Source organism: Ptychodera flava, chromosome 8 (assembly GCF_041260155.1).
Source record: "Ptychodera flava strain L36383 chromosome 8, AS_Pfla_20210202, whole genome shotgun sequence".
NCBI lineage: Eukaryota > Metazoa > Hemichordata > Enteropneusta > Ptychoderidae > Ptychodera > Ptychodera flava.
This window is the reverse complement of record NC_091935.1, coordinates 33,037,895-33,065,606: the sequence shown is the minus strand read 5'-3', so window position 1 is coordinate 33,065,606 and position 27,712 is coordinate 33,037,895. Positions and strand designations below refer to the sequence as shown.

The 27,712-nt window shown below is 38.0% G+C and overlaps 1 protein-coding gene across 2 annotated transcripts; it reads right to left on the bottom strand.

The window, feature by feature from the left end:
* Positions 1–1,150: 1,150 nt before the first annotated feature.
* Positions 1,151–26,156, bottom strand: LOC139139110 (cell adhesion molecule DSCAM-like). Of its 2 annotated transcripts, none has more exons than XM_070707890.1 (8): positions 25,942–26,156; positions 11,117–11,246; positions 10,122–10,318; positions 8,523–8,704; positions 8,008–8,158; positions 3,974–4,065; positions 3,270–3,498; positions 1,151–2,834 (listed from the first exon to the last, which is right to left on the bottom strand). In XM_070707890.1, exons 1-8 carry the CDS (start codon positions 26,057–26,059, stop codon positions 2,506–2,508), a joined length of 1,428 nt encoding a protein of 475 aa, XP_070563991.1. In that variant the 5' UTR covers positions 26,060–26,156; the 3' UTR covers positions 1,151–2,505. The 2 variants fall into 2 exon arrangements, with proteins under 2 accessions (XP_070563991.1, XP_070563992.1); XM_070707891.1 differs by having other exon boundaries at positions 2,608–2,834; positions 3,274–3,498; positions 25,942–26,128.
* Positions 26,157–27,712: the final 1,556 nt, after the last annotated feature.

Here is a 27,712-nt window from a genome sequence, read left to right as displayed (position 1 = left end):
ATAGAGGATGAATATCACTTTATCTGTATTTTTCCTTATATCAGAATTTAAGATTCCAATATTTACCACGATGGTCTTATTCAGAGCCAACTCTTGAAAAGTTTTATTCACTAATGTCTTCCCATAACAGTTCAGTCACTTACAAGCTGGCATTGTTTGTATATAAAGCAGATAAACTGAGGAAAGAATTTTTCTAACTGCTATGTACTCTTTCTTTTGTTACTTATTTTCTGTACTTGCTCTGTAAAGCTGCTATTGGGCCGGAGGCCCTTAAGAGCAATAAAGATTATACGTACGTACGTACGTACGTACATACATACATACATACATACATAAGTACATACATACATACATACATACATACATACATACATACATACATACATACATACATACATACGTGTACGTACTTAATTGAATTCTTTAATATTCAAGTTGCACTTTTTTCTTGCAGAATGTGCTTCTGTTGTTATCATCCTGTATTCGATTTATGCTTATTGTCCCTCTGATTATGATGCCTTGCTCTGCCTTGTTGCCCTAGACATTTCACTGTCACTTTCATATGAGATATTCTTCCGACCCCAAGCCGTAAATATTCATGGCGTATTCCCGACCAGGACGGCTTATCGAATTATGATATAGTAGAAACATGTAACGGCATGTTGATTATCTACTTTGTGATCACAGATCTCTTTAGAACGAGAGGATTCGTGTTTTTCGGCATTATTCTTTTTTCCTACCATTCCTGCTTCAGCATATCCGATGTCACACGACTCTTTAGAACAGCTATCCGCCAGACTTTTCCGATATATTTTAGCTTAGCAAGCAGTCGATTTACGCGAACTCCGAATTTCCGATCTTGGCCTAAACCAGTTGATTAGTGTTCAGCTCTAGTCTGAATAATCTTTGGTGAATAGACATTCTTAATAACTGTACACATGACTTGACCTAAGGGAACTTTTGAAGTCTGGTAAACCGTGCTTTATGGTGCTTTCTTATCATTCTTGCCTGGTTTCGCTGCTAAGAAACCTCATCTAAACTCGTTTAAGTCCGATGAGACACTACTATCTACGCTACAGTGTACTGAAGGTTATTACTGGATGTCAATTTCTGATACATAGTGAAAATACAGATAATCCAGGACTGCGTGTTGTCTTTTCTACGCGTGCACTGTGATGCCCGCGCACTTTATTTCTCACACTCCACATAATAGCATTACAGAAAAATTACAGGAAAAAGTAATGTATATACTAATTATCAAGTAAAACACATTGCAACCTATATTTTTCGAAGGAATCGTTCCAACCTAAATAAGAAACACACCTGTAAGTTTGTAAATTTTCGAGTATAATGAAAAATAATGTAAAAAGTGCCGGTCGTGTTTGTAAATTTGCAAATATCTGAAATGTCAAATATGTAGGGTGGTGTCTGCAAATTTTAAAGTAAGTGTTGGATGGTCAGGCTCAAAGCTAAGTGATATCGATTTGAACACCTGAAACAAGCATGATTTGTCTTGTCCTCCAATATCATGTCACAGAGATGAAGGACTGGGACTCCTGACTCAAAGAAATACCAAATAGCTAACAATTTCATTCTGTATAAATGGTATGTTGAACTCAGTCACGGTGCATTGCAATTGAATTACGTATTAATTGTATTCATATTGTTAAAACCGTTATTATGGGGGTGAATTAGTGCACCCTATTTTGAGCTAGAAGAAAAATGGCTGCAAACCTTAAGGAACCTAGCGCCTTCCTAAATTACACTTTTATCCACCCTCGTACCAAATCAACAATAAACATCAGGGGTCACCATGCAAAGTTTGAAACAAGCGAAACAAATTACCGAATATTTACCGATAATTGCAATTCAAAATGGCCGCCATCATTGGTCTCAACTCTATTGGGGAAAATTGAATTTTGTGTTTTTGAAAAAGTAAGACGGTGAACGTTTTTCTTTTTCCAAGAGCTAGAAATTTGATAGTCCGAATATCTGTCCCCGAGGCGCGCTTTACCTTAATTATTAGTATTTACCGTCTATGGCAGAGACAACAAATGAGGAGGAATATTTGACCTGCATGTATGGTACCGAGTTCTGAAACTTTTCCTTTCCGAATCGGCCGTCTCCTAAAATAAGTATAAAATGTTGATGACATTACAGTTCTTGAATTTGATATCAATGTTTGAGGGATAAAGTACTAGTATTGAAAGCTCATATTCTAATTAAATGGCAATTTTATTCACGGAAATTAAAGTATATTAAAGGTATACTATCACCTCATCCAATTTTTGCCGCAGTTACCATGGAAAGAGAAAATCTAACCGATCACAGATATGAAGCGGATGACCGCTTTTTAAAAACAGCGCCCTCACATGGGCATTTTGAATACCAAGGAACGTCCCTTTGACCATATATGGGCATATTTAGATTACTAGTGACTTTATGCCTTTAACTAGAATGCATTACTTATTTGAAAAGCCAAAGTATCACAAGTTCCATGAAAACTTAATCAAGCCTGACATACATATTTCCATCGGACATGCTTTTATGTGTCACAAATGTCGGCAACCCTGTAATAGTGCTTTGGAAACCATTATGTATATTTGCAGAAACAGAAACTACGTAGACAGTATCTGGTTTCAGTGTAAGTGCAGTCTCAATATGATCAGCTAATGCCGATATTTGCAGAGATCCTTCATGTGTAGTACCTGATACTTTTTCGAATGTCAGAGAATAGCTGTCAATACATTCGTTGTTCGCAGGACGTCGCCAAGATACTGAAACGGTTGTTGCTGATTTTGCGTTGCCGTTGATTTCAACTGGTGCATCTCTAGCTGTAAGATAGAATGGGATGAGCATTGCTCTGTGACTAACTTTGGATGGCAAGTTCATTTTCAAATGTTGTGACGTTCTTAATTTTCTGTTAGCATGCCGCTTTTGTTCGACAAAGATCAGAGAAAATCGCTGAAGAGATTACTCTAAAAAGTTAAGAATAAATTGCACAGAAAAACGTTGGAAAATGGCACTGACTGACCGGCAGTCACAATTCACAAAACGTGAGTCTCAGGCATCTCTCTTGAAACACACTGTTGGCGTATATTGTTTCTGAGAACTTTGCGTATTGCCTTTAATAACATGGCAAAATCAATAAAGATAACAGTTTCTATCAAGACGTACCCTGTTTGCAAACAATGACCATATCGGTACGCATGTTAATTTTACAAATCTTCGTCTGTATATCTGGCGCAAGTAGGTAATTCTAGACATACCTACTTCATGCGCAGCAATATGGAATTGGTTTTCGTTGCGAGTGCAGCCTGCCGAGTTACAGATGTGCACTTCAACACCATATTCACACCATCTGGATACATTGTGTAGTACAACAGACATAGTGTTGATGCCAATGTTGATTTCAGTCACGTTGTCATTGTTATCTGAGCACCAATAACGAACCACATATTTCGTAAGAAGACCATACCAATGTTCTCGTTCAGGGGCCTGTTCAAGTGAAACCGATGATTATTTGCTTAATAACTGATGCAACATATTCGAAATATCTAGAGCCACTAAAACAGCAGCGATTGAGATAAAATAATGCGAATAATGCGAATTGCATCATTATGAATAACGCAACTTAAATGTACAAGGCAGTCAAATACTGCATACATTTATATATTGATGATGCATTCAACCGTCTATACATACACATGCATACATAGATAGATACATAGATACGTAGATAACAGACAGATAGACAGATAGATAGCTAGTTAGATAGACGCACGCACGCACGCACGCACGCACGCACGCACACATACATACATACATACATACATACATACATACATACATACATACATACACACACACACACACACACATACATACATACATACATACATACATACATACATACATACATACATACATACATACATACACGTAAATGTCCAAGGAAATCGAACATATTTACCGTCCATGCCAAGGAAACATTTCTGGCATTGGTAGATACGCTGCAATCGTGTGATTGTTCTTCTTCATACACATTAACACCTCTCCGAGGGACTATCAAAATGAATAAAGACTAGGCAGATTTTCCCAATGTTTTTATGAGTGATTGGAATATTTGTAACCGAAACTATTGTACTAAGGCTGCGTTCACAAATAACGGTTGGGGCGGGGGCTGGAGCAATCGCGATTGAAATCTTATTTTTTCAGACCCCCCTCAATACCCTCAAAAATTTTCAAATCCCCCGTCTATACGATCAAAATTTTTCAAGCATCCCCCCCCAATTTGTCATGTAGCCGCATATTTATTGGGGAAAAAATAAACATGTATTGGACAGTTCTGCTCGTAGATGTTCAACACTACCTGTTATTAGCAGTTTGTAGAGCCATATTCCTGAAGCTAGTTCTTAAATTTATTCAGTTTAAACAAGTGCGATTTTTGGATTTATCAGTCAAAGCCGACTAAATTCTACTCGATTTGGCTAGGCCAATGGCACCCTGAAGAGCACACAAATGGCGATCATGAGAGTATGCAAATTGTGAATTTCTGGCTACACTAGATGCTACTTATAATTTTTACAAAATTGACAATACTGGAAGGTTAAAATATTCCATCAAATAAAGGTTTTGATCTCTGAAATTTTGATGTAATAATGGTAAATTTGGTAAAATTAAAATAATTCCATTTCACACATTTTTTTCTATTTAAATTAGAGTCTTTACTGTACAAAGTTTTACTTTTGTGTTATATTATGATGAGAATGTGAAAATTTAGAAAATCAAGCATGTGACCCAATTTTTTTTCTTTAATATGTGATTATTCTCATTCGCCAGAATTCAAAAATTTCTGATAATTTCAAGTCTCCAGGTCTTCCATGTGCTGCTTTCTGGCCTGATCTTGTGTACAAGTATGTTTCACTGTCATGAGCATCACATGACCCGAACTCTTCTGCAGCTCAGTACTTCATAGTCAGAGCTATCTCTGTCACTGCCAGTATGCAGTGACAGTGACACTGCTTGTAGGCAGTAGCAGGGCAGTAGCTGTATTAATAATTTTGACAATAATTTTGTTCAGTTTATACAACATGCATTCTTGTTCTGTACTTCCTACACCGTGTTGAACTCTCCAGTATTCAGCTTGCCAACACAGCCTGTGAATATGTACCCCGCATTTGTATCATTGACTTATGACTTTCAGTCTGGACTCTGACATTCATATATGCAGGCTTTCGTCGACAAACTTCATATTGTGTGTTTCAACATGCTGTAGGGAGACAGCAAGAAACTGTATTTGATGTACTGCACAGAAATGTTAAAAAATTATCAACAGTTGCAGCGTCTGCCCCGATATTAGGCCTACTTGTCTGTTTTTCACGAAAATTCATACACTTTAAGATTTTTTCGAGACAAACGTAATGAAATGCGACAAAATGTTCTAGTTTTGTTTAATTATCACTAACATTAGAACATTTTCATTTAATTACCCATGAAACCTTGGAATCGTAAAGGGGAACCAAAAAATATTCAGGTCCCCTATAGGCAGAGCAAAACTTTCAATTCCCCCCTACTTCCCCTAAATTTTCGAATCCCCCTGAATTCCTCAAGCTACCCTAACTGGTTTTTGTGAACGCAGCCTAAAGACAAACATGTGCAATGTCTTGACGCGCAATGCAATGATATGTTACTGTAACAGCAATAGTTATGCCGCAACACCAAATTACGTCAATTCATCACGAGAAGATGTCAAACGTTTTTCACAGAAGGTAAAGGGAAAAATTTGACAAGGAACATGTGATATTGGGTAGTATCATAAACCCATGTGCATATCGCTCGACACTTGTGACGTTTGCCTAATGGTATCAGCCATGATATTTTAAAGTAAAAGCTGAGATATGCATGATAAACATCACCAGTACTGGAGTGTTTCCGAACTACATTTGATGCTTGAAAGCAAACAAATAAACTAACAAAATGGCTACCGCTGTCCGCCTACGATCTCACAAAATAAAGTATTAAGGGCATTGCGGAACAAGGATATTTTGAGGAACAACTATATTACAGGAATATTAATAAGTTGACTCTTGCTATTTTAAGTTCGTGTAACTTTTTCGACAAAGCTCTAGCAAACATTCTACCGTTCGCAATGCACGGTCTAGCAGGCTTCGAGGTATAAATATATACCGTTATAGAGTCGTTGACATCTCCGAGTCGTTTGTTGATACAAAGACAGTCTCCAACTCCAGGGCAACAGGGGACGCGCAAGACGTCACACTGTTACATCACTAACCAGGCACAAGATATGCCTAATTATGTCGAAAATATTTGTCGAAGTGTTTAAAGCTCACAAATATTTAAATGGTTGCTGCAAAGGAAAACTACACGAGATTTAACATACTGTCACTGTGTCAGCATTTAGTCACAAATATACTCGTTCCTCAAAGATGATCACATTTCGATTTCTGTACCATCGAAAGCTGAGCGGCAAATTTGATTTGTTTACTTTACAAAATGCAAGTATTGTATAGGAACTATTGTGACGTTCAAATAGGCCTACTTTTACAGTGAACATTGACAGAACGTAAGGATGTTGACATGAAGAATGTCGTTATCAGGATATGATCTTCGAGCCATGAATATGTCATATTATTATACACTTCCGTCTGTAACCTAATATGGAGTTTCGTTGTACAGTAAGTTTTTGTTATTACACCTCACGTATTATTCAGTTACTGTGATTGGCTGAGCCTCGCTCACTTGATATAGAACAAAAAGTTATAGAACGTGACTTATGTGATATAGCCCTGTTACGTGCGCTGATGTTGCCCTGTCGCGTGCACTGATATATAGCCCGGCCTCTAGCACGTTCTGGAATACCGCGCGTCGCTTCTGCGCATAACACATCATCGCGTACATTCGCTTGGTATTTTCTGTGGAGCAGTGACTTTTGAAAAGGTACAAGAAATTAGCTTAACTCTCATTAGACGAATTTTAGTACATTATACATTATACGAGAAAAGTTTCAACAACACTGTCATCGTTTTAGACGTTAATTTAAGTTGACCGTCAACTTCATGTAGGCCTAGCGTCGCGATGGAACAACAAATGGACTGTTTCACTGTGGCGCGTCTCGATCGACACTTCGCTGCATTCTAAACAAAGTTTCGAAAACGAAAGTGTTTGTTCGGTGTAAAGGCTGTTGATCATGACGGTAATATTGATGATATCCTTGCGTTCGGCTCGGGCATCACCAATATTACCTTCATGAGCACCAACCCTCGGGTGGGCAACAAATCGTGTTATAACACACCTCATCCGCCGCAGTCTGTGTTCTAATTCGTCAATTGATAGTCACGTGGGATGCGTTCTTTTTTAGCTGATCCACGTAAACGGCGTCATCAGGCATCATTTGTCGGAACTGTTGCCCGCAAGGCATCAGTTCCGAAAAATGATGCCCGCTGACGTCAAAAACGACACTGGCGCATGCGCCAACTGGAATGTAAACAATGTCGTCTGCGGTTGAGCGAAACGATAGTCGAGAAATTTTTCGGTTTATCCTACTTTCTGAAGAAGAACAGAACGCTCTGCTTGCCAACAAGGACTCGAACGGACGAAAAACGATAATCAAAGGTGCATTGAACGTTCTGCAGAGGTATTGCGACTCTGTCGGAAAAAAATTCTTGCCGAACCATTCCAACATCTTACATGCGACAAACTTTGTGTATGGTACGTTCTTATGCATGACTGTGGATGAGGTGTGTTATAAAACACATATTGACTGGCCATGAGGGCAACAGCATACGTTCTTAACCCCTCGGGGCTCTGAGTCACCCCTAAAAACAGATTTTCCCGAGGCCAAAGGCCGTCGGCCGAGGGAAACAGTCTGTTTTAGGGGGTTACTCACAGTCCCTCAGGGTACAGACGTATGCTGTTGCCCTCATGGCCAGTCAATAAGTGTATCTTACCCTTCCTAGCGTGTATTATTATTTAACTATTGCCTACCTTCTTCGTCTGTTGTAACTGTCAGCTTCACCGAGATTCCATACTCCATGTTGATTTGACCTTGCAATGATATCTCATATGTGCTCCATGGTACGATACCATTTTTACTGTCTAAAAAGACGTATTCCATTCCATTCAAATTTTGTGACAGCTGAAATATTCAAAAACAAAAAGTGGCAAGGTAAATCGATCTAATTTCTTTACCTACCTTTGTACGACAAATCTAAATTGAAAGGCTTTTTAATCTAATTAGTGAATTTATTTTAAAGGAAATACGTAGGCGCGCTAACACAAGATTTTACGCCAAGTTTACCAGCTTGAGTTCCTTTGGTATTTCACCATGATAAAATAGTCTGATAGGTCCCTTTAAAAAGCATCGCTTTTACTGACATTAAAGATGATAAAATTACGTAAAGAGAATAAGTGTCAAAAAACATTAAAACAAACTAAATTATAAAAACCTTATAGAAGTGTACATGCTACAAAAGTGAAAGTCCAACGGCATGTTAACTTACTCTGTCTGTGTCTGTGTGACCTGACACTTGCCCGTGTGTCATGTTGTAATCAATCGGATAAAAGTCCCTCATCCGCAGTTGCACACTACCAGAGTAAAAAGGTGTGAGAGGTGAATCCCATCTTATATGAATAGTCCGACTGGTGGTGTCAACACTTGTAATGTTTGGTGGTCCAAGTGTAGCTGTGGAGATATGACACTAAGGGTTCAATGTATGCATCCCATTCAATAAATTTCAATTTGTGCTGGTAAATTTAGGAAAGCCACCATGGCTCTGACGCAAGACTGACTTCATGAAGTAGGTATGTAATCGACGAAAATGTGTGGAATTTACTTGAACCTCGGGGTAGAAGCCTACTTATGAGTTTGGTTACATATGTAATGTTGGGGAGCTTCATGTTAAATTACAAGGATAAGTCATTGTAACGTCTGAAAATATTCAGACTATATGTTGGGTACGAAAACCACGATTCGGAAATGTGTTCTGGGAATGGTGTCAATGTGGTAAATTTCATGCTAACTCAGCAAAATTATGTTTTTATTTATGATTTTACCCACTGACACGGCAGATGTTTTAAGTTCTTGGGATTAAATTATATCATTATGCATCTTCATCGCTGCCTAGTAGTCGGCAATCTACTTGTTTCCTCAGATACTTAAAAATCATTCAAAAAGGGACAGTTAACAAATCTTTGCTAAAACAAATCACTACTTGTGTCTTAACGCATGGTTCAGGCAATACTTCATTGATTTATTGATCAGTGTGCAGTATATGAGCACGAACTGTGCCAGTGTGTGCCTATAGTCATTTGTGACTTATCTGTAAACTTGAAACTTTGGATATCTTGTCTCTATACTTGATAAATAAAGTTAACTCGGAAGACGATATAACTCCACAGGAGGTGCTATATTACTTCTTTAAGTTTACCAAAATCAAAGACTTCATTTATTTCATTCCTCATATATCGATCGTCGCACTTCCTATGGGATTCCGCGGTAATGTTGTGATGGCGTAGCGCTCCGCTTAGCCATTATTTGACGAAGTATTTTCAAATAGACGTATCCAAGATTTAAGGAATTTCATGTTTTACACAGGAAATACTGTATTTAGAGAATTATGCATAACTGTGATCTAAATCAATGCGTCGTTCGATGATAAAAATCGTGCTATTTTAACGGATTGTCGTCTATCATGGAAATAAAACTACAGTGATTGTCATTTGCAAATAAACGCAGGCATTTGGAGTAGATATTGTAACTGGCGCATGTTATAGAAACATAATCCATAAACAAGGGACTATTTATTCTAAAGGCAGTGCAGGAGACCATTTGCCAAACGGCCAAGGGTCCCTTGCTTTGGACTATATACAGTTGAATATGTAATTCAAAATTTGAGGTGGTAACAGAATGCAATTTTTCCCATTTCATGACTTGTCTACTCAGTGCTAGGTACACCCTTTACAAATATTTAAACTGAAGGGGCTGTCCTTCTCAAAAGTAACATGGTAATAAAGGGAAAGGGGAAAAGTTCTGCTTCGATGTGGTGAGTTAAAATTTCCTGTGTATGTTCGTGAATATGAATAGATCGATGTACACGTACCCTCGAAATATGGATTAATGGAAACTTCGCTTGGTGCACTCAAGTCGGCTTGTCCCTCTACGAGAGTCCTAATTCTGACAACCCAAGTGCCAATAACGCTTGAGAAGTCTGCTCCAAAGTTACAAGAAGTTACAGTGGTATTGCTGCATTCCGGTTTGGGTATCCATTCATTAGGATGTCGAATTAGCACGGCAAATCTGAAATCGTGATACATTCAATGGTAATGAGCTTTTGGTAACTGTTAGCACAGCCAGTTACAATGTTGCATTCACAAATACTGGGTAACGGGGAGAGTCCATGGGAGTTTTTGAAATTTCTTAGGTAGTAGAGGGGGATTTGAACGGTTAGGACTTGGTAAACGGGGATCCAAAAATATTATGGTTATTTTTTAACAATTTCAGATGCCAAAGTTTGGAAGGGTAATATAAAACTCATTGTCATGTAATCAAATGGCTCTAATGCTAATGATAATCAAACAAACTCTGGAATCAGTTTATAGCATTTTATGACTTTTAGTTTGAAAAAATGTAAAATGGTATGAATGCAATTGGATTTTCTGAAGAAAAACAATAAGTAGACCTTGTAACAGAGTACAGAAGCTAAAACTGTAGATATGCTCTCCCCAAATTAAATATTTCTCAGTATTAAATGTGTCAATTACAGGTTCTTGCTAGCTCCATACAGCATAAAAAATGTGTCAACTTTTTTGTTAAATATTGTTGACTAAATAAATATTTGTCCATATAATTAGGGATATGAATACTTTTGATCATATAGAGGGGGTTCGAAATGCCTTTGTGGGTATTAAGGAGGGGAATGTCGTAAGTAAATTAAGATTAAAATCGTGATTCATAGAGACCCTTTAACCAGTATATGTGAATGCATCGTTAATGTCACTAAAATAAATTGTATATTACGATCATTTATCACGAAACGAAGACAATAGGAGCTGTGCATTTAACATCTAAAGACAATGAATGGTAAAAAGTACATACTCTTGATACTCCGTGAAATAGACACAGCTATCGTTAGATGCGCCGATTGGATGCTCCCAGCTGACGCTGCAGTTCAGATTCGGACATGCGTAGAAGAGATTCGCCGGTTGATGGGAGATACCTGTTACATCTATTCAGAAATAGAACAAAACGTGTTGTATTAGTGCCTGAGCACATAGGTTGAGGCCAAAAACCCGACGTCAGGAGGGTAACTGCTCTCAAATGAGCTACGAATCCGCAAAGGTAAGAGTTTAGGCATTGAATTCCATGGCAGAAAGACTCGTTCGTGTATGCGCCTCCGCCAATTTCAACGCAAACACAACCTTGTTTTCAACCAACTATGTTGTACGGTTGAGTTTATTTACACCATATTGCACGTGCCACCAAGTGGTTAATTTAGTTAATATCACAAAATCATCAAACAACATGTGATATTATAATTTTACATATTTTTGACCTTGACCTAAAAATGACGGCAAACCCCCACTGGCATATTCCGAAAATATGCCCTCCCACTGAATTATGATGCACACTGCCCTCCAGTACCAACTGTCTGCCCGCTTCCATAAACAGTACAAGCTGCCCACTGCCTTCTCCCAACCACTAAAATTGCACATTACCCACTAGATGTAAATATTCATTATGGTACATTTCATTTAAGGTAGATGTTCGGACTGTCAAACTTTTTGAATTCTTTTCTGATCTACCATTTGTGGGGGTTCGTTTTAAAGCTCTTGGCGTATGATAACTCTTCACCGGTTTAGGTTTTTGAAAATCGAAAATTTTATTTTTTCTCCATAGAGTTAGCACAGGGATGGCGGCCCTTTTGAATTTGAAATATCGGTAAATCTCGAGTAATTTGTTTCTCTAGTTCCAAAATTTGCATAGTGAGCCCCGATTTTTATTCTTGATTTTGAAAGAGAATGGTTGAAATATTCGGCTTTGAGGAAAGTTTGAGCAAAAGTTTAAGTCTTTCACGTTCGAGGTGCATACTTCCTTAGGCAACTATTAATCTATAACTATGTGTGCGTTCGCTAAAAGCATGTGCCTTCAGTGGTGGCTGGGGATAGGATACGTCAACGACTGAATATTAGAGTAAATTGGGCATGTCTATGGACAGCGAAATATTTATGAAAAAATATTAATGGCACAATGAAATTGTGTCTCTAAATTCTGTCATATTCAACGATATAAATGTTAGCTTATGCAATATAGCGCATGGTATGATACATATATGTTATGCCATCTTTGTTGAGGGACCGTGATTTAAAAGAGATAACTACAATGATGGCCGAAACATCAACGTTTGACGTCAAAGTGACAGATCTCTAAAACATACAGAGCAAGCTATGGTAACAGCAAGCGGAAGAACGTACAAAACGACGGAAGCAGCGCGGTATATTAGAGGGGCGGAAATATGGCTCATTGGCAGTAATATATCACGGCCGAGTCGACATAAAATAAGGGATATTGTCTTTGGAAGCAAACTACACGAAGGCACGAAAAACTGGCAACCAAACAATATGACAACGACATGAACTGAATACGGCGAAATTATTCTTGCAATTGGACTTTGAGTGTTCAGACTACGGTAAGAACACGGGGGAATGTAGGAAGTTCACGTATTCAGACTCTCGAACTTTTACAATTTTTGTCTGATCTAACATTTGAGGGGATTTTTTTAAAACTCTTGATGTAACAAAAATTTTTACCGTGTTCCATCGAAAATATAAAATTTTTATTTTCCTCCATACAGTTAACCCCGAGGTGGCAGCCATTTTGAATTTCAAGGATTGGTAAATCTTGGCTAATTTTTGTTCTCTAGTACAAGCATTTGCAGGGTGTCGAACCCTGGTTTTTATCTTTGATTTTGAGTTGTTGGCATATTTCTAGAGGAAAAGTTTGAGCAAAATTCTAATTCTTTTACTATAGAGGCGCATACTACTGAAATAATATCTGTCATAGATATGTATTTTCTACCAGCAGTTAGACTTATTTCATGTCGGTGAATCTTTCAAAAATAAAATGATTTGCAACAGCTTTAATAACAACTGTTTTGAAATTTGGCAGCCCAAGACAGGTTTTCCCATCGACCGTACTCGTTAACTTCGAGTCTGCGCAGTAGTAGTAGTGGGGTAGATTTCGGGTGAAACTCTGCTGTGGCATTCAGCCCACTCATCGCATTCATCACCCCCACACACGTTTCATATGAAAACAGAACACAAATCATCGCGTTCATCCAACTCACACGCTCACAAATCACAGAGTTGAGCTAAGTCTAACAAGCAGTCTCCTCTCTTTCTACTGCGTGAGCACTTTATCTGCAACCCGTAATCTTTTGACCACACACTGTTGTTTGTCCATAAACACTTCCTAATGAGGTACCTTGTTGAAATTATCAAGGATTAAATCGATGGGCCAACATCTCACGACATGCTAATGATCTGAAAGGAAAAGCGTATTTATTTGTTGAGCTATTTCAGGATGGAATCGTTCCCGGGGAATCGTGTTTCAGTAGATGTTTATCGCCTGAGTAAAAAGTTCTGAAAAAAGAGGATGACTTCTTAGTACTGTTTACTGAGAAGCTGAGTTTTTAATAGTTTTCCGAGATTTCAGTCACGACGATTCATGACTTTATGTGTACGAAGTTGTGAGAAAACTTCATTTGGGGGAAAAAAATTACTTTCATTTGAAAATGCACTTGTCGGAGCATCGACGCAGTGCAGCTGAAACATGTTTTCAGTTTTGTTTATACGGAAAACGATGCATATTGCGAGTGGCGTGATTGTCGTCCGATATCATAACTCACAAATTATTTTGTAATGGTCTTCTATTCTGTACTTAATGAGTTGTTTTTCGACAGAAAGAAAAAGCGAAATTTAATTAAAGAAAAAGTACAACTGACAATGTTTACGATTATGACGCCCCCTGAAGGGAGCTACACGGGTCCAAATGACGTGAATGATTTTAGCCATCAATGTCAAAAACTGTAAATTGAGAAGTCGGCGATAATATCCACTCTGCCCCCCCCTTAATGGTAAACGTTGACGTTGTAAAGTGATATGATATTATAAGTAAGCTTCAAAAAAGGTTCTGTGATATTTAAGATGAACGGTGGAATACGGAGTATAAAAGAGATTATCTCAAACTAAATAAAGAATGATTTTATGTCGTAATAATGTGGGATAGAGCCATTCGGTTGAGAATTAGTAAGGGTGTTCGTGAAGCGATAAGGAACCGATTACTTGGATAAGTTATACCTGGTTTGAATGATATTTTACTTAAGAAAAAAGGTCTCTTATCACTCACTCTGTATATCTTTACACTGACATGAAACAGTGGACATCAAATAACTAGTTTTTCCTTGTGTTCGGTAATTTACTTTATTTTCTAGATTTTATTGTGGTTCTATGCAGGCCTATTGATTTCACACCGTCAATGTGAGCATTTATGAAGGGGTGCATTCATAGAGAAGAAGAATATGATACAGTCATTCACTTTGACGTCAACTTTGCTTTCAGTACGTAATTTGTCGTAAGGAAGACCATAAAACGGTAATAACATTGGCGCATGATTGTGAGAGGGTCTGATCATGCATGATATTAACATGTAGCGGAGCTGATGTGATGACTTAACGTTTTCATTATGCGAATGTCTGTAACACCCTTAATATAGAAATGAACGGTATTAACTTTTGAAGGCCTTGAACTAATATTCTGTTTCCATATCCAGACACTCTTTGCTATTTATATCCAAATAGAAGACACTGATCTGTAAATTTATAGCGGTTATCAAAATCGTTCCAGTAGTCCGTATGCAGTTTAAATTGAAACACAGAACGGATGTGTAGATTATAACGTTTATAAACTTGTATTCAAATGCATTAAATGTTTTCTCTCATCTGCGGAAATGTCACAACTTTACAAATGCTGAAACGACTATTATCGAAGCTGTTATGGGAAGAGAATGGACTAGAGGCAGATGGGGCAGAGAAGTCAGAATATGACGAGCAGTTTGTTCAAAATATCTTTTACTCAAACTTTCGTAAATTTTGCTCGAAAAAACTCATCTGTCTCTGTCTGTCTGTCTGTCTGTCTGTCTGTCTGTCTGTCTGTCTCTCTCTCTCTCTCTCTCTCTCTCTCTCCTCTCTCTCTCTCTCTCTCTCTCTCTCTCTCTCAAGCTTTTAAACTTGTCCCAGTTTTTCTTTAATGGGATAATTGCGTTTTGGAGGGATCCAAGTTTTACTGTTCTCTATTTCAACTAAAATACGTTCCACTGGTTTTTTTCTGTGGCCTCGCAAATCCCTCTGATGATATTTTCTTATGATTCGTTTTTTTCAAATAATGAATCAACTGTAGTTTCTAATTTTCACGATTTGCGAGATTTTTCCGCGACAGTTGGCGTTTTTATTTTGTGGAGTGGTCACCTTTAGGGCAAAGCAATGCTAGAAAAAACGGGAAGTCGTTGCCAGTAGGGCAAATTCAAAATAGATATCTAAGAATCATTTGATTAAAACCAATGCACTTCAAACGAATCAGATGTTTAAGTAAATGCATGCAATTACATTTACATCAATTTCCTTGATATAATTCCATTTTGTCTGACTTTCGGCGAGATCTTTCAACAGATTTGGTTGTACGTCTGATGAATTTTCGGTGACGTTTTCACTCACAGTGCAGTCTGCAAATGATGTACTATACCTTTCGCAGAGATTGATCTGATATCACTATCACTAGTTTTTCAAACAACACAAAGCTATATGCACATACAGCCTCAGTAAGCTTTATGATTCGTTAATATCACAAAATCATCAAACAACATGTGATATTATAATTTTACATATTTTGACCTTGACAAAAAAATGACGGCAAACTAGAGTTGTTCGTAACTGCCCTCCCGGTGGCATATTCCAAAAATATGCCCTCCAACTGAATTATGATGCACACTGCCCTCCAGTACCAACTGTCTGTCCGCTCCCATCAACAGCACAAGCTGCGCACTGCCCTCTCCCAACCACTGAAATTGCACATTACCCACTAGATATACATATTCCTTATGGCGCCTCGGAGACAGATATTCGGACTGTCAAACCTTTGAATTCTTTTCTGATCTAGCACTTGTGGGGGTTCGTTTTTGAAGCTCTTGGCGTATGAAAACTTTTCACCAGTTAAAGTTTTCGAAAATCAAAATTTTATTTTTTCTCCATAGAGTTAGCACAGGGATGGCGGCAATTTGAATTAGAAATATCGGTAAATCTCGAGTAATTTGTTTCTCTAGTTCCAAAATTTGCATAGTGAGCCCCGATTTTTATTCTTGATTTTGAAAGAGAATGGTTGAAATATTCTTTGAGGAAAGTTTGAGCAAAAGTTTAAGTCTTTCACGTTCGAGGTGCATACTTCCTTAGGCAACTATTATTCTATAACTATGTGTGCGTTCGCTAAAAGCATGTGCCTTCAGTGGTGTTTGGGGATAGGATACGTCAACGACTGAATCTTAAAGTAAATTGGGCATGTCTTTGGACAGCGAAATATTTATGAAAAAATACTAATGGCACAATGAAATTGTGTCTCTAAATTCTGTCATATTCAACGATATAAATGTTAGCTTATGCAATATAGCGTATGGCATGATACATATATGTTATGCCATCTTTGTTGAGGGACCGTGATTTAAAACAGATAACTCAATTATGGCCGAAACATCAACGTTTGACGTCAAAGTGACAGATTTCTATAACATACAGAGCAAGCTATGGTAACAGCAAGCGGAAGAACGTACAAAACGACGGAAGCAGCGCGGTATATTAGAGGGGCGGAAATATGGCTCATTGGCAGTAATATATCACGGCCGAGTCGACATAAAATAAGGGATATTGTAACTACACGAAGGCACGAAAAACTGGCAACCAAACAATATGACAACGACATGAACTGAATACGGCGAAATTATTCTTGCAATTGGACTTTGAGTGTTCAGACTACGGTAAACACGGGGGAATGTAGGAAGTTCACGTATTCAGACTCTCGAAATTTTACAATTTTGTCTGATCTAACATTTGAGGGGACTTTTTTAAAACTCTTGATGTAATAAAAATTTTTACCGTGTTCTATCGAAAATATAAAATGTCTATTTTCCTCCATACAGTCAACCATGGGGTGGCGGCCATTTGAATTTCAAGTAATGGTAAATCTTGGGTAATTTTTGTTCTCTAGTACAAGCATTTGCAGGGTGTTGAACCCTGGTTTTTATCTTTGATTTTGAAATGTTGGCATATTTCTAGAGGAAAAGTTTGAGCGAAATTCTACATCTTTTACTATCGAGGCGAATACTACTGAAATAATATCTGTCATACATGTATTCCAATACAGATATGTATTTTCTACCAGCAGTTAGACTTATTTCCTGTCGGTGAATCTTTCAAAAATAAAATGATTTGCAACAGCTTTAATAACAACTTTTTTGAAATTTGGCAGCCCAAGATAGGTTTTCCCATCGACCGTACTCGTTAACTTTGAGTCTGCGCAGTTGTAGTAGTGGGGTAGATTTCGGGTGAAACTCCGCTGTGGCATTCAGCCCACTCATCGCATTAATAACCCCCACACACGTTTCATATGAAAACAGAACACAAATCATTGCGTTCATCCAACTCACACGTTCACAAATCACAGACTTCAGCCAAGTCTACCAAGCAGTCTCCTCTCCTCCTTCTACTGCGTGAGCACTTTATCTGCAACCCGTAATCTTTTGACCACACACTGTTGTTTGTCCATAAACACTTCCTAATGAGGTACCTTGTTGAAATTATCAAGGATTAAATTGGTGGGCCAACATCTCACGACATGCTAATGATCTGAAAGGAAAAGCGTATTTATTTGTTGAGCTATTTAAGGATGGAATCGTTCCTGGGGAATCGTGTTTCAGTAGATTTTTATCGCCTGAGTAAAAAGTTCTGAAAAAAGGGGATGACTTCGTAGTACTGTTTACTGAGAAGCTGAGTTTTTAATAGTTTTCCGAGATTTCAGTCACGACGACTCATGACTTTATGTGTACGAAGTTGTGAGAAAACTTCATTTGGGGAAAAATTTTACTTTCATTTGAAAATGCACTTGTCGGAGCATCGACGCAGTGCAGCTGAAACATGTTTCCAGTTTTGTTTATACGGAAAACGATGCATATTACGAGTGGCGTGATTGTCGTCCGATATCATAACTCACAAATTATTTTGTAATGGTATCTGTTCTGTATTTAATGAGTTGTTCTCCGACAGAAAGAAAAAGCGAAATTTAATTAAAGAAAAAAGTACAACTGACAATGTTTAAGATTATGACGCCCCCTGATGGGAGCTACACGGGTCGAAATGACGTGAATGATTTTAGCCATCAATGTCAAAAACTGTAAATTGAGAAGTCGGCGATAATATCCACTCTGCCCCCCTTAACGGCAAACGTTGACGTTGTAAGGTGATATGATATTATAAGTAAGCTTCAAAAAAGGTTCTGTGATATTTAAGATGAACGGTGGAATACGGAGTATAAAAGAGATTATCTCAAACTAAATAAAGAATGATTTTATGTCGTAATAATGTGGGATAGAGCCATTCGGTTGAGAATTAGTAAGGGTGTTCGTGAAGCGATAAGGAACCGATTACTGGGATAAGTTATACCTGGTTTGAATGATATTTTACTTAAGAAAAAAGGTCTCTTATCACTTACTCTGTATATCTTTACACTGACATGAAACAGCGGACATCAAATAACTCTTTTTCCTTGTGTTCGGTAATTTACTTTATTTTCTGGATTTTATTGTGGTTCTATACAGGCCTATTGATTTCACACCGTCAATGTGAGCATTTATGCGGGGGTACATCCATAGAGAAGAAGGATATGATACAGTCATTCACTTTGACGTCAACTTTGCTTTCAGTACGTAATTTGTCGTAAGGAAGACCATAAAACGGTAATAACATTGGCGCATGATTGTGAGAGGGTCTGATCATGCATGATATTAACATGTAGCGGAGCTGATGTGATGACTTAACGTTTTCATTATGCGAATGTCTGTAACACCCATAATATAGAAATGAACGGTATTAACTTTTGAAGGCCTTGAACTAATATTCTGTTTCCATATCCAGACAACCCTTGCTATTTATATCCAAATAGGAGACACTGATCTGTAAATTATAGCGGTTATCAAAAAAGTAACAGGAGCCGATGTGATGACTTTACGTTTTCATTATGCGAATGTCTGTAAAACCCATAATATAGAAATGAACGGTATTAACTTTTGAAGGCCTTGAACTAATATTCTGTTTCCATATCCAGACAACCCTTGCTATTTATATCCAAATAGGAGACACTGATCTGTAAATTTATAGCGGTTATCAAAAAAGTTCAGGTAGTCCGTATGCAGTTTAAATTGAAACACAGAACGGATGTGCAGAGTATAATGTTTATAAACTTGTACTCTGTAATCCATTCTAAGAAAATGACCGTTGATAAGTTAAACTTTTTTGATCAAGAATGTCAGAGTACACAATTCAAATGCATTAAATGTTCTCTCTCATCTGCGCAAATGTCACAACTTTACAAAATGCTGAAACGACTATTATCGAAGCTGTTATGGGAAGAGAATGGACTAGAGGCAGATGGGGCAGAGAAGTCAGACTATGGCGAGCAGTTTGTTCAAAATATCTTTTACTCAAACGAAGAGATGCTCTTTCGTAAATTTTGCTCGAAAAAACCTCATCTATCACTATAGGGAAAAATTGCGAGACTAGGGCGAGAAAGTGACGCTTTCTCGCAATTGGTGAGAATCTCTTGTCATTCTCACTGCAACCAGTGAGAATTCAAAAATTCTCACCGGTGAGCAATGAGAAATGCTTTCCTTGGTGAGATAATAGATTCTCACCGGCGAGAATGGAAATTCTCACCAAGCACTGTGAGAATGGTAATTTTTTTCGGAGAGAATCAACCAGACTAATTGTTCACTGGTGAAAATTAACCAGATTGATTCACACTAGTGAACAGCAAGTCTGGCTGATTCTCACCAATGAATGGTGAGTCTGGTTGATTCTCACTGTAAAAATTACCATTCTCACCGTGCTTGGTGAGAATTTCCATTCTCATCGGTGACAATGTATTATCTCACTTTAGAGTTGATTTCTCACTGATCACCAGTGAGAATTCAAAAATTCTCACCAGTAGGAGTGAGAATGACAAGAGATTTTCACCAATGCCAGAAAGCGTCACTTTCTCGCCCTAGTCTCGTAATTTTTCCCTATAGTCTGTCTGTCTGTCTGTCTGTCTGTCTGTCTGTCTCTCTCTCTCTCTCTCTCTCTCTCTCTCTCTCTCTCTCTCTCTCTCTCTCTCTCTCTCTCAAGCTTTTAAACTTGTCCCAGTTTTTATTTAATTGGATAATTGCGTTTTTGGAGGGATCCAAGTTTTACTGTTCTCTATTTCAACTAAAATACGAAACACTGGGTTTTTTTTCTGTGGTCTCGCAAATCCCGCTGATGATATTTACTTGTGATTCGTTGTTTTCAAATAATGAATCAACTGTAGTTTCTACTTTTTAAGATTATTTTCGGGATTTTTCCGCGACAGTTGGCGTTTTTATTTTGTGGAGTGGGCACCTTTTAGGGCAAAGCAATGCTCGAACAAACGGCAAGTTGTTGCCAGAAGGGCAAATTCAAAATAGATATCTAAAAATCATTTGATTAAAACCAATGCACTTCAAAACGAATAAGATGTTTAAGTAAACGCATGCAATTACATTTACATCAATTTCCTTGATATAGTTCCATTTTGTCTGACTTTCGGCGATATCTTTCAACAGATTTGGTTGTACGTCTGATGAATTTTCGGTGACGTTTTCACTCACAGTGCAGTCTGCAAATGATGTACTATACCTTTCGCAGAGATTGATCTGATATCACTATCACTAGTTTTGCAAACAACACAAAGCTATATGCACATACAGCCTTAGTAAGCTTCATGCTTCGTTAATATCACAAAATCATCAAACAACATGTGATATTATAATTTACATATTTTTGACCTTGACCACAAAATGACGGCAAACCAGAGTTGTTCGTAACTGCCCTCCCGGTGGCATATTCCGAAAATATGCCCTCCCACTGATTTATGGTGCACATTGCCCTCCAGTACCAACTGTCTGCCCGCTCCCATCAACAGTACAAGCTGCCCACCGCCCTCTCCCAACCACTGAAATTGCACATTACCGACTAGATGTACATATTCCTTTTGGCGCCTCGGGGACAGATATTCGGACTGTCAAACCTTTTGAATTCTTTTCTGATCTAGCACTTGTGGGGGTTCGTTTTAAAGCTCTTGGCGTATGAAAATTTTTCACCGGTTTAGGTTTTCGAAAATCAAAATTTTATTTTTTTCTCCATAGAGTTAGCACAGGGATGGCGGCAATTTTGAATTTGAAATATCGGTAAATCTCGAGTAATTTGTTTCTCTAGTTCCAAAATTTGCATAGTGAGCCCCGATTTTTATTCTTGATTTTGAAAGAGAATGGTTGAAATATTCTTTGAGGAAAGTTTGAGCAAAAGTTTAAGTCTTTCACGTTCGAGGTGCATACTTCCTTAGGCAACTATTAATCAATAACTATGTGTGCGTTCGCTAAAAGCATGTGCCTTCAGTGGTGGTTGGGGATAGGATACGTCAACGACTGAATCTTGAAGTATATTGGGCATGTCTATGGACAGCGAAATATTTATGAAAAAATATTAATGGCACAATGAAATTGTGTCTCTAAATTCTGTCATATTCAACGATATAAATGTTAGCTTATGCAATATAGCGCATGGTATGATACATATATGTTATGCCATCTTTGTTGAGGGACCGTGATTTAAAAGAGATAACTACAATGATGGCCGAAACATCAACGTTTGACGTCAAAGTGACAGATCTCTAAAACATACAGAGCAAGCTATGGTAACAGCAAGCGGAAGAACGTACAAAACGACGGAAGCAGCGCGGTATATTAGAGGGACGGAAATATGGCTCATTGGCAGTAATATATCACGGCCGAGTCGACATAAAATAAGGGATATTGTCTTTGGAAGCAAACTACACGAAGGCACGAAAAACTGGCAACCATACAATATGACAACGACATGAACTGAATACGGCGAAATCATTCTTGCAATTGGACTTTGAGTGTTCAGACTACGGTAAGAACACGGGGTATGTTCACGTATTCAGACTCTCGAAATTTTACAATTTTTGTCTGATCTAACATTTGAGGGGATTTTTTTAAAAGTCTTGGTGTAACAAAATTTTTTACCGTGTTCTTCCGAAAATATAAAATTTTATTTTCCTCTATACAGTTAACCCCGGGGTGGCGGCCACTTTGAATTTCAAGTATTGGTAAATCTTGGGCTCTGGTACAAGCATTTGCAGGGTGTCAAGCCATGGTTTTTATCTTCGATTTTGAATTGTAGACATATTTCTAGAGGGAAAGTTTGAGCAAAATTCTAAATCTTTTCTTATCGAGGCACAATATCTGTCATACATGTATTTCAAATAGAGTTATGTATTTTCTGCCAGCAGTTAGACTTATTTCATGTCGGTGAATTTTCCAAAAATAAAATGATTTGCAACAGCTTTACTTGTGTCTCTCCTTTTTTAATAAAACTTTTTTGAAATTTGGCAGCCCAGGGTCAGGTTTTCTCAACGACCGAACCCGTTAACTTTGAGTCTGCGCAGTAGTGGGTTAGATTTCGGGTGAAACTCCGCTGTGGCATTCAGCCCACTCATCGCATTCATAACCCCCACACACGTTTCATATGAAAACAGAACACAAATCATCGCGTTCATCCCACTCACACGTTCACAAATCACAGACTTGAGCCATGACTAACCAGCCCAGCAGTCTCCTATCCTTTTACTGCACGAGCACTTTAATTGCAACTCGTAATCATTTGACCACACACTGCTGTTTATCCATAAACACTACCTAATGAGATACCGTGTTGAAATTATCAAGGATTAAATTGGTGCGCCAACATCTCACGACAGGCTAATGATCTGAAAGGAAAAGCGTATTTATTTGTTGAGCTATTTCAGGATGGAATCGTTCCCGGGGAATCGTGTTTCAGTAAATGTTTATCGCCTGAGTACAAAGTTCTGAAAAAAGAGAATAACTTCTTGCTACTGTTTACTGAGAAGCTGAATTTTTAAGAGTTTTCAGATATTTCAGTCACGACGATTCAAGGGGACTTTTTGTGTACGAAGTTGTGAGAAAACTTCATTTTGTGAAGAAACTTTTACTTTTAATTTGAAAAATGCACTTGTTGGAGCATCGACGCAGTGCAGCTGAAACATGATTTCAGTTTTGTTTATACGGAAAACGATGCATATTACGAGTGGCGTGATTGTCGACCGATTTCATAACTCACTAAATTATTTTGTAATGGTCTTAAGGTCTTCTATTCTGCACTTAATGAGTTGTTCTTCGACAGAAAGAAAAAGCGAAATTTAATTAAAGAAAAAGTACAACTGACAATGTTTACGATTATGACGCCCCCTGATGGGAGCTACACGTAAATGACGTGACTGATTTTAGCCATGAAACTGTAAATTGAGAAGTTGGCGATACAATCCACTCTGCCTAACCCCCCCCCACCCATAATGATGAACGTTGAAGTTGTAACGTGATATGATATTATTAGTAAGCTTCAAAAAAGGTTCTGTGATATTAAAGGTGAACGGTCGAATACGGAGTGAAACAGATTATCTCAAAGTAATTTGAGAATGATTTTAAGTCGTGGATAGAGCCATTCTGTTGAGAATTAGTAAGGTTGTTCGTGAAGCAATAAGGAACCGATTACTTCGATAAGTCATACCGGTTTGAATGATATTTTACTCAAGTAAAAAGGTCTCTTATCCACTCACTCGGTATATCTTTACATTGACATGAAATAGTGTACATCAAATATCCAGTTTTTCCTTGTGTTCTGTAATTTTCTAGATTTTATAATGGTTCTGTGCAAGCCTATTTATTTCACACCGTCAATGTGAACATTTATGCGGGGGCACATTCACAGAAAAGAAGGATATGATACAGCAGTCATTCAGTTTGACGTAAACTTTGCTTTCTGTTCGTAATTTGTCGTAAGGAAGACCATAAAACGGTAATGACATTGACGTGTAATTGTGAGAGGGTCTGGTCATGCATGATATTAACATGTAGAGGAGCTGATGTGATGACTTAACTGAAATGTGTGTAACACCCATATTATAGAAATGAACGGTATTAACTTTTGAAGGCCTTGAACTAATATTCTGTTTCAATATCCAGACCACCCTCGATATTTATATCCATATAGGAGACACTGATCTGTAAATTTATAGCGGTTATCAAAAAAGTTCCAGTAGTACGTATATGCAGTTTAAATTGAAACACAGAACGGATGTGTAGGTTATAACGTTTATAAACTTGTACTTTGTAATCCATTCTAAGAAAATGACTGTTGATCAGTTACACTTTTTTGAACAAGAATGTCAGAGTACACAATTCAAATGCATTAGATGTTCTCTCTCATCTGCGGAAATGTCACAACTTTACAAAATGCTGAAACGACTATTATCGAAGCTGTTATGGGAAGAGAATGGACTAGAGGCAGATGAGGCAGAGAGAAGTCAGATTTCAGCGAGCAGTTCGTTCAAAATATCTTTTACTCAAAAGAAGAGATGCTCTTCCGTAAATTTTGCTCGAAAGAAACCTCATCTCTCTCTCTCTCTCACACACACATTCACTCTCTCTCTCTCTCTCTCTCTCTCTCTCTCTCTCTCTCGTTCGATAATTGCTTATACCTCAAAGCTTTTAAGCTTGTCCCAGTTTTCATTTAATGGGATGATGGCGTTTTTGGAGGGATCCCAGTTTTACTGCTCTCTATTGAAACTAAAATACGTTCCACTGGTTTTTTTTTCTGTGGCCTCGCCAATCCCTCCGATGATACTTTCTATTGATTCGTTTTTCCACATAATGAATCATCTGTAGTTTCTGCTGTCCATGCTTTTCGAGATTTTTCCTCGACAGTTGGCGTTTTTATTTTGTGGAGTGGTCGCCTTTTAGGGCAAAGCAATGCTAGAACAAACGGCAAGTCGTTGCCAGAAGGGCAAATTCAAGAGAGATATCTAAAAAATCATTTGATTAAAACCAATGCACTTCAAAGCGAATCAGATGTTTTAGTAAACACACGCAATTACATTTACATCAATATCCTAGATATAGTTCCATTTTGTCTGACTTTCGGCGACATCTGTCAACAGATTTGGTTGTACGTCGGACGAATTTTCGGTGACGTTTTCACTCACAGTGCAGCCTGCAAATGAAGTACTATACCTTTCGCAAAGATTGATCTGATATCAATATAACTAGTTTTGCAAACAACACAAAGCTATATGCACATACAGCCTTGTTAATCTTTATGCTACTTTGAAATTCCTATGAAATTTCTGTTATTTCTGAATAGTTTTAGTCTGTGTATCCAAGTCCTGTAAAACCTTTCTCGTAGTAAAAGCTAGCGATAAAAACTTATGATAAATGTATGAAAATTCGCATGGCCACTGTATATCGTACATAGTATTTTAGTACAGACTTTTTACAGTATGTTTGAACAACGCGATATCATATTTCCTGATACCCAGAGACTTGCTGGCCAAACAGTAGCTTTACAATAATGATATAGGACCTGTCATTTTCACGGAGATGGAATTCGTTATAAACTGCACACAGACAGTTGCAAAACTTGCTACCAAATTTCCAACATCGACATCTCCACGTACCTTGAGCTTGGGTGAACGTCAAACACTCCGTCCAAGAAAGAAGTAACAGTGTCCACAACCACGCTGCCTTTCTGGTATAGACGGCGGTCACAGCCGTGGATTGCCATGGATGTGCCATCGTGTAAGTATAGCCTGGTATGATTCGCGTAACAGAAAAATGTGCAGTTTTAATAACTATATGTAGGAAGTAGCCATCTCACCCCACGTAAATAAGACATTAATCATTGTGACTCACTCATCCCTATCTGGCAAAAGTCGTGATTCACCATCACGTACCCGGACGATTGTTTTAGTGAGATATCACAAAACCTGGCTAATTCGTTTCATATAAACTGTAAATTATTATCAAGCCCCTTAAATGGTCCGTTTACATTGTTCCCTCTTCAGTACACGTCAATCGATCTGCTTAAATATGGTCAGAAGTGTTTTTCACATCGTATAATACTGGAATTAACATTATAATAATATTTATGATTACAATATTTGCATAATAGTTAGGGGAATTTTTACACTTTAGTCTTTTGCTTTCGCTCTTGCCCATTAAGCGCGATCGAAGTTCAAGCTTTAATTTTCCACACCAACAATCCAAAATGATCACTATTCCGTCTGACATGTGTGTTGGAAGTGACTCCACACTTACACAAGTCTGGGGAGCAAATCTTAATCAGCATCAAAACATGAGGCTTATGTAAACAACATTTCATAGATTGTCGTGAGGAAAAGTTGAGCAGACTGAATTGAATTGAAAATAAAGAGTATATCGAAAAAAGCGACTAACATTTTTCATCCCTGCACTACTAAATTTTATCTCCAACTCCGCACTTCCAAAGTATTTGATATGCAGCCAAATTGCTAATAGCATCGGAGTGTAGAGGCGAGAATGAGGGCTGATGTTAACACGCACTTTTCACTGTGTGCGCTAGTCCTTAAAAGTTTTACTCATTCAGGCTTTCATCTTTCTCGCAAATTCCCACGCGAAAGGTAACATACGAATATCAATTTTTAACTCTGAAATGCCACTTGCACGTTGTCTCGTTGTAGTATTCAGCGTAGTATACTACGTGGGGCATCGAATCATTTAGCCCTATATACGAGAATGACAGAAAGATAGAAAGGTTTGGTGACACACCCTTAAATTGAGTTGTGCCTTAAATGTAGCCGTGAACGTTAAATTATTTCATACATGAGATACAATGGACCTGCAAATCCACGTAAACATACTATCATACTATATTTTAACTGTGCTCATCTAGAATCGGTGTAAAGGTCAAGCGATTTCAAAGAAGGCGCTACGTATGTTTTTCTGTTCAGCTCCTGCGTCTTGCTCTGAACATCTAAAAACAACACCACTGCAGTACATTGTAGGGCAAACCGTAAGCGAGGACAGTCACAATATACGTGAAGTCACAGTCGCTAAGTGACTGTGACCTCACGTATATTGTGTGTTGCAATTGTGTTTTAAACACACATCCCATTCACGATGAAGCACATGCCTTGTTGCCTGATAACAATTTCAGGTGAAACGTTTGTTGCCAGAATGAGAGAAAGGCACCAAATAACAGTCAGTGGTCGAAGTTGAGGGCAGTAGACTGTTAAGTGTGGCTCTCAAGCCAGAGGAAAATCAAACGTATGTTTTTACCCCAGTATGGCCAGGGAATATGCTGCAATGTGATTTGTGTAATACGCCTCATCCAATTTTCTCACTGAAAAATGCAGTTTCTCTGCTGTCATTCGTCTCCGATCCAGACGATGCTTATTGTTCTAGTTCATC

Bases quoted from the DNA above. Each gene is read 5' to 3' on its own strand.
- LOC139139110 (XM_070707890.1), bottom strand. From the start codon at position 26,059: ATGGCACATCCATGGCAATCCACGGCTGTGACCGCCGTCTATACCAGA. The intron at 11,247-25,941 runs GTACGTGGAGAT...ATTTCTGAATAG, and splicing joins GACGTTCACCCAAGCTCAAG to ATGTAACAGGTATCTCCCAT. The intron at 8,705-10,121 runs GTACGTGTACAT...ATATCTCCACAG, and splicing joins CATTAATCCATATTTCGAGG to CTACACTTGGACCACCAAAC.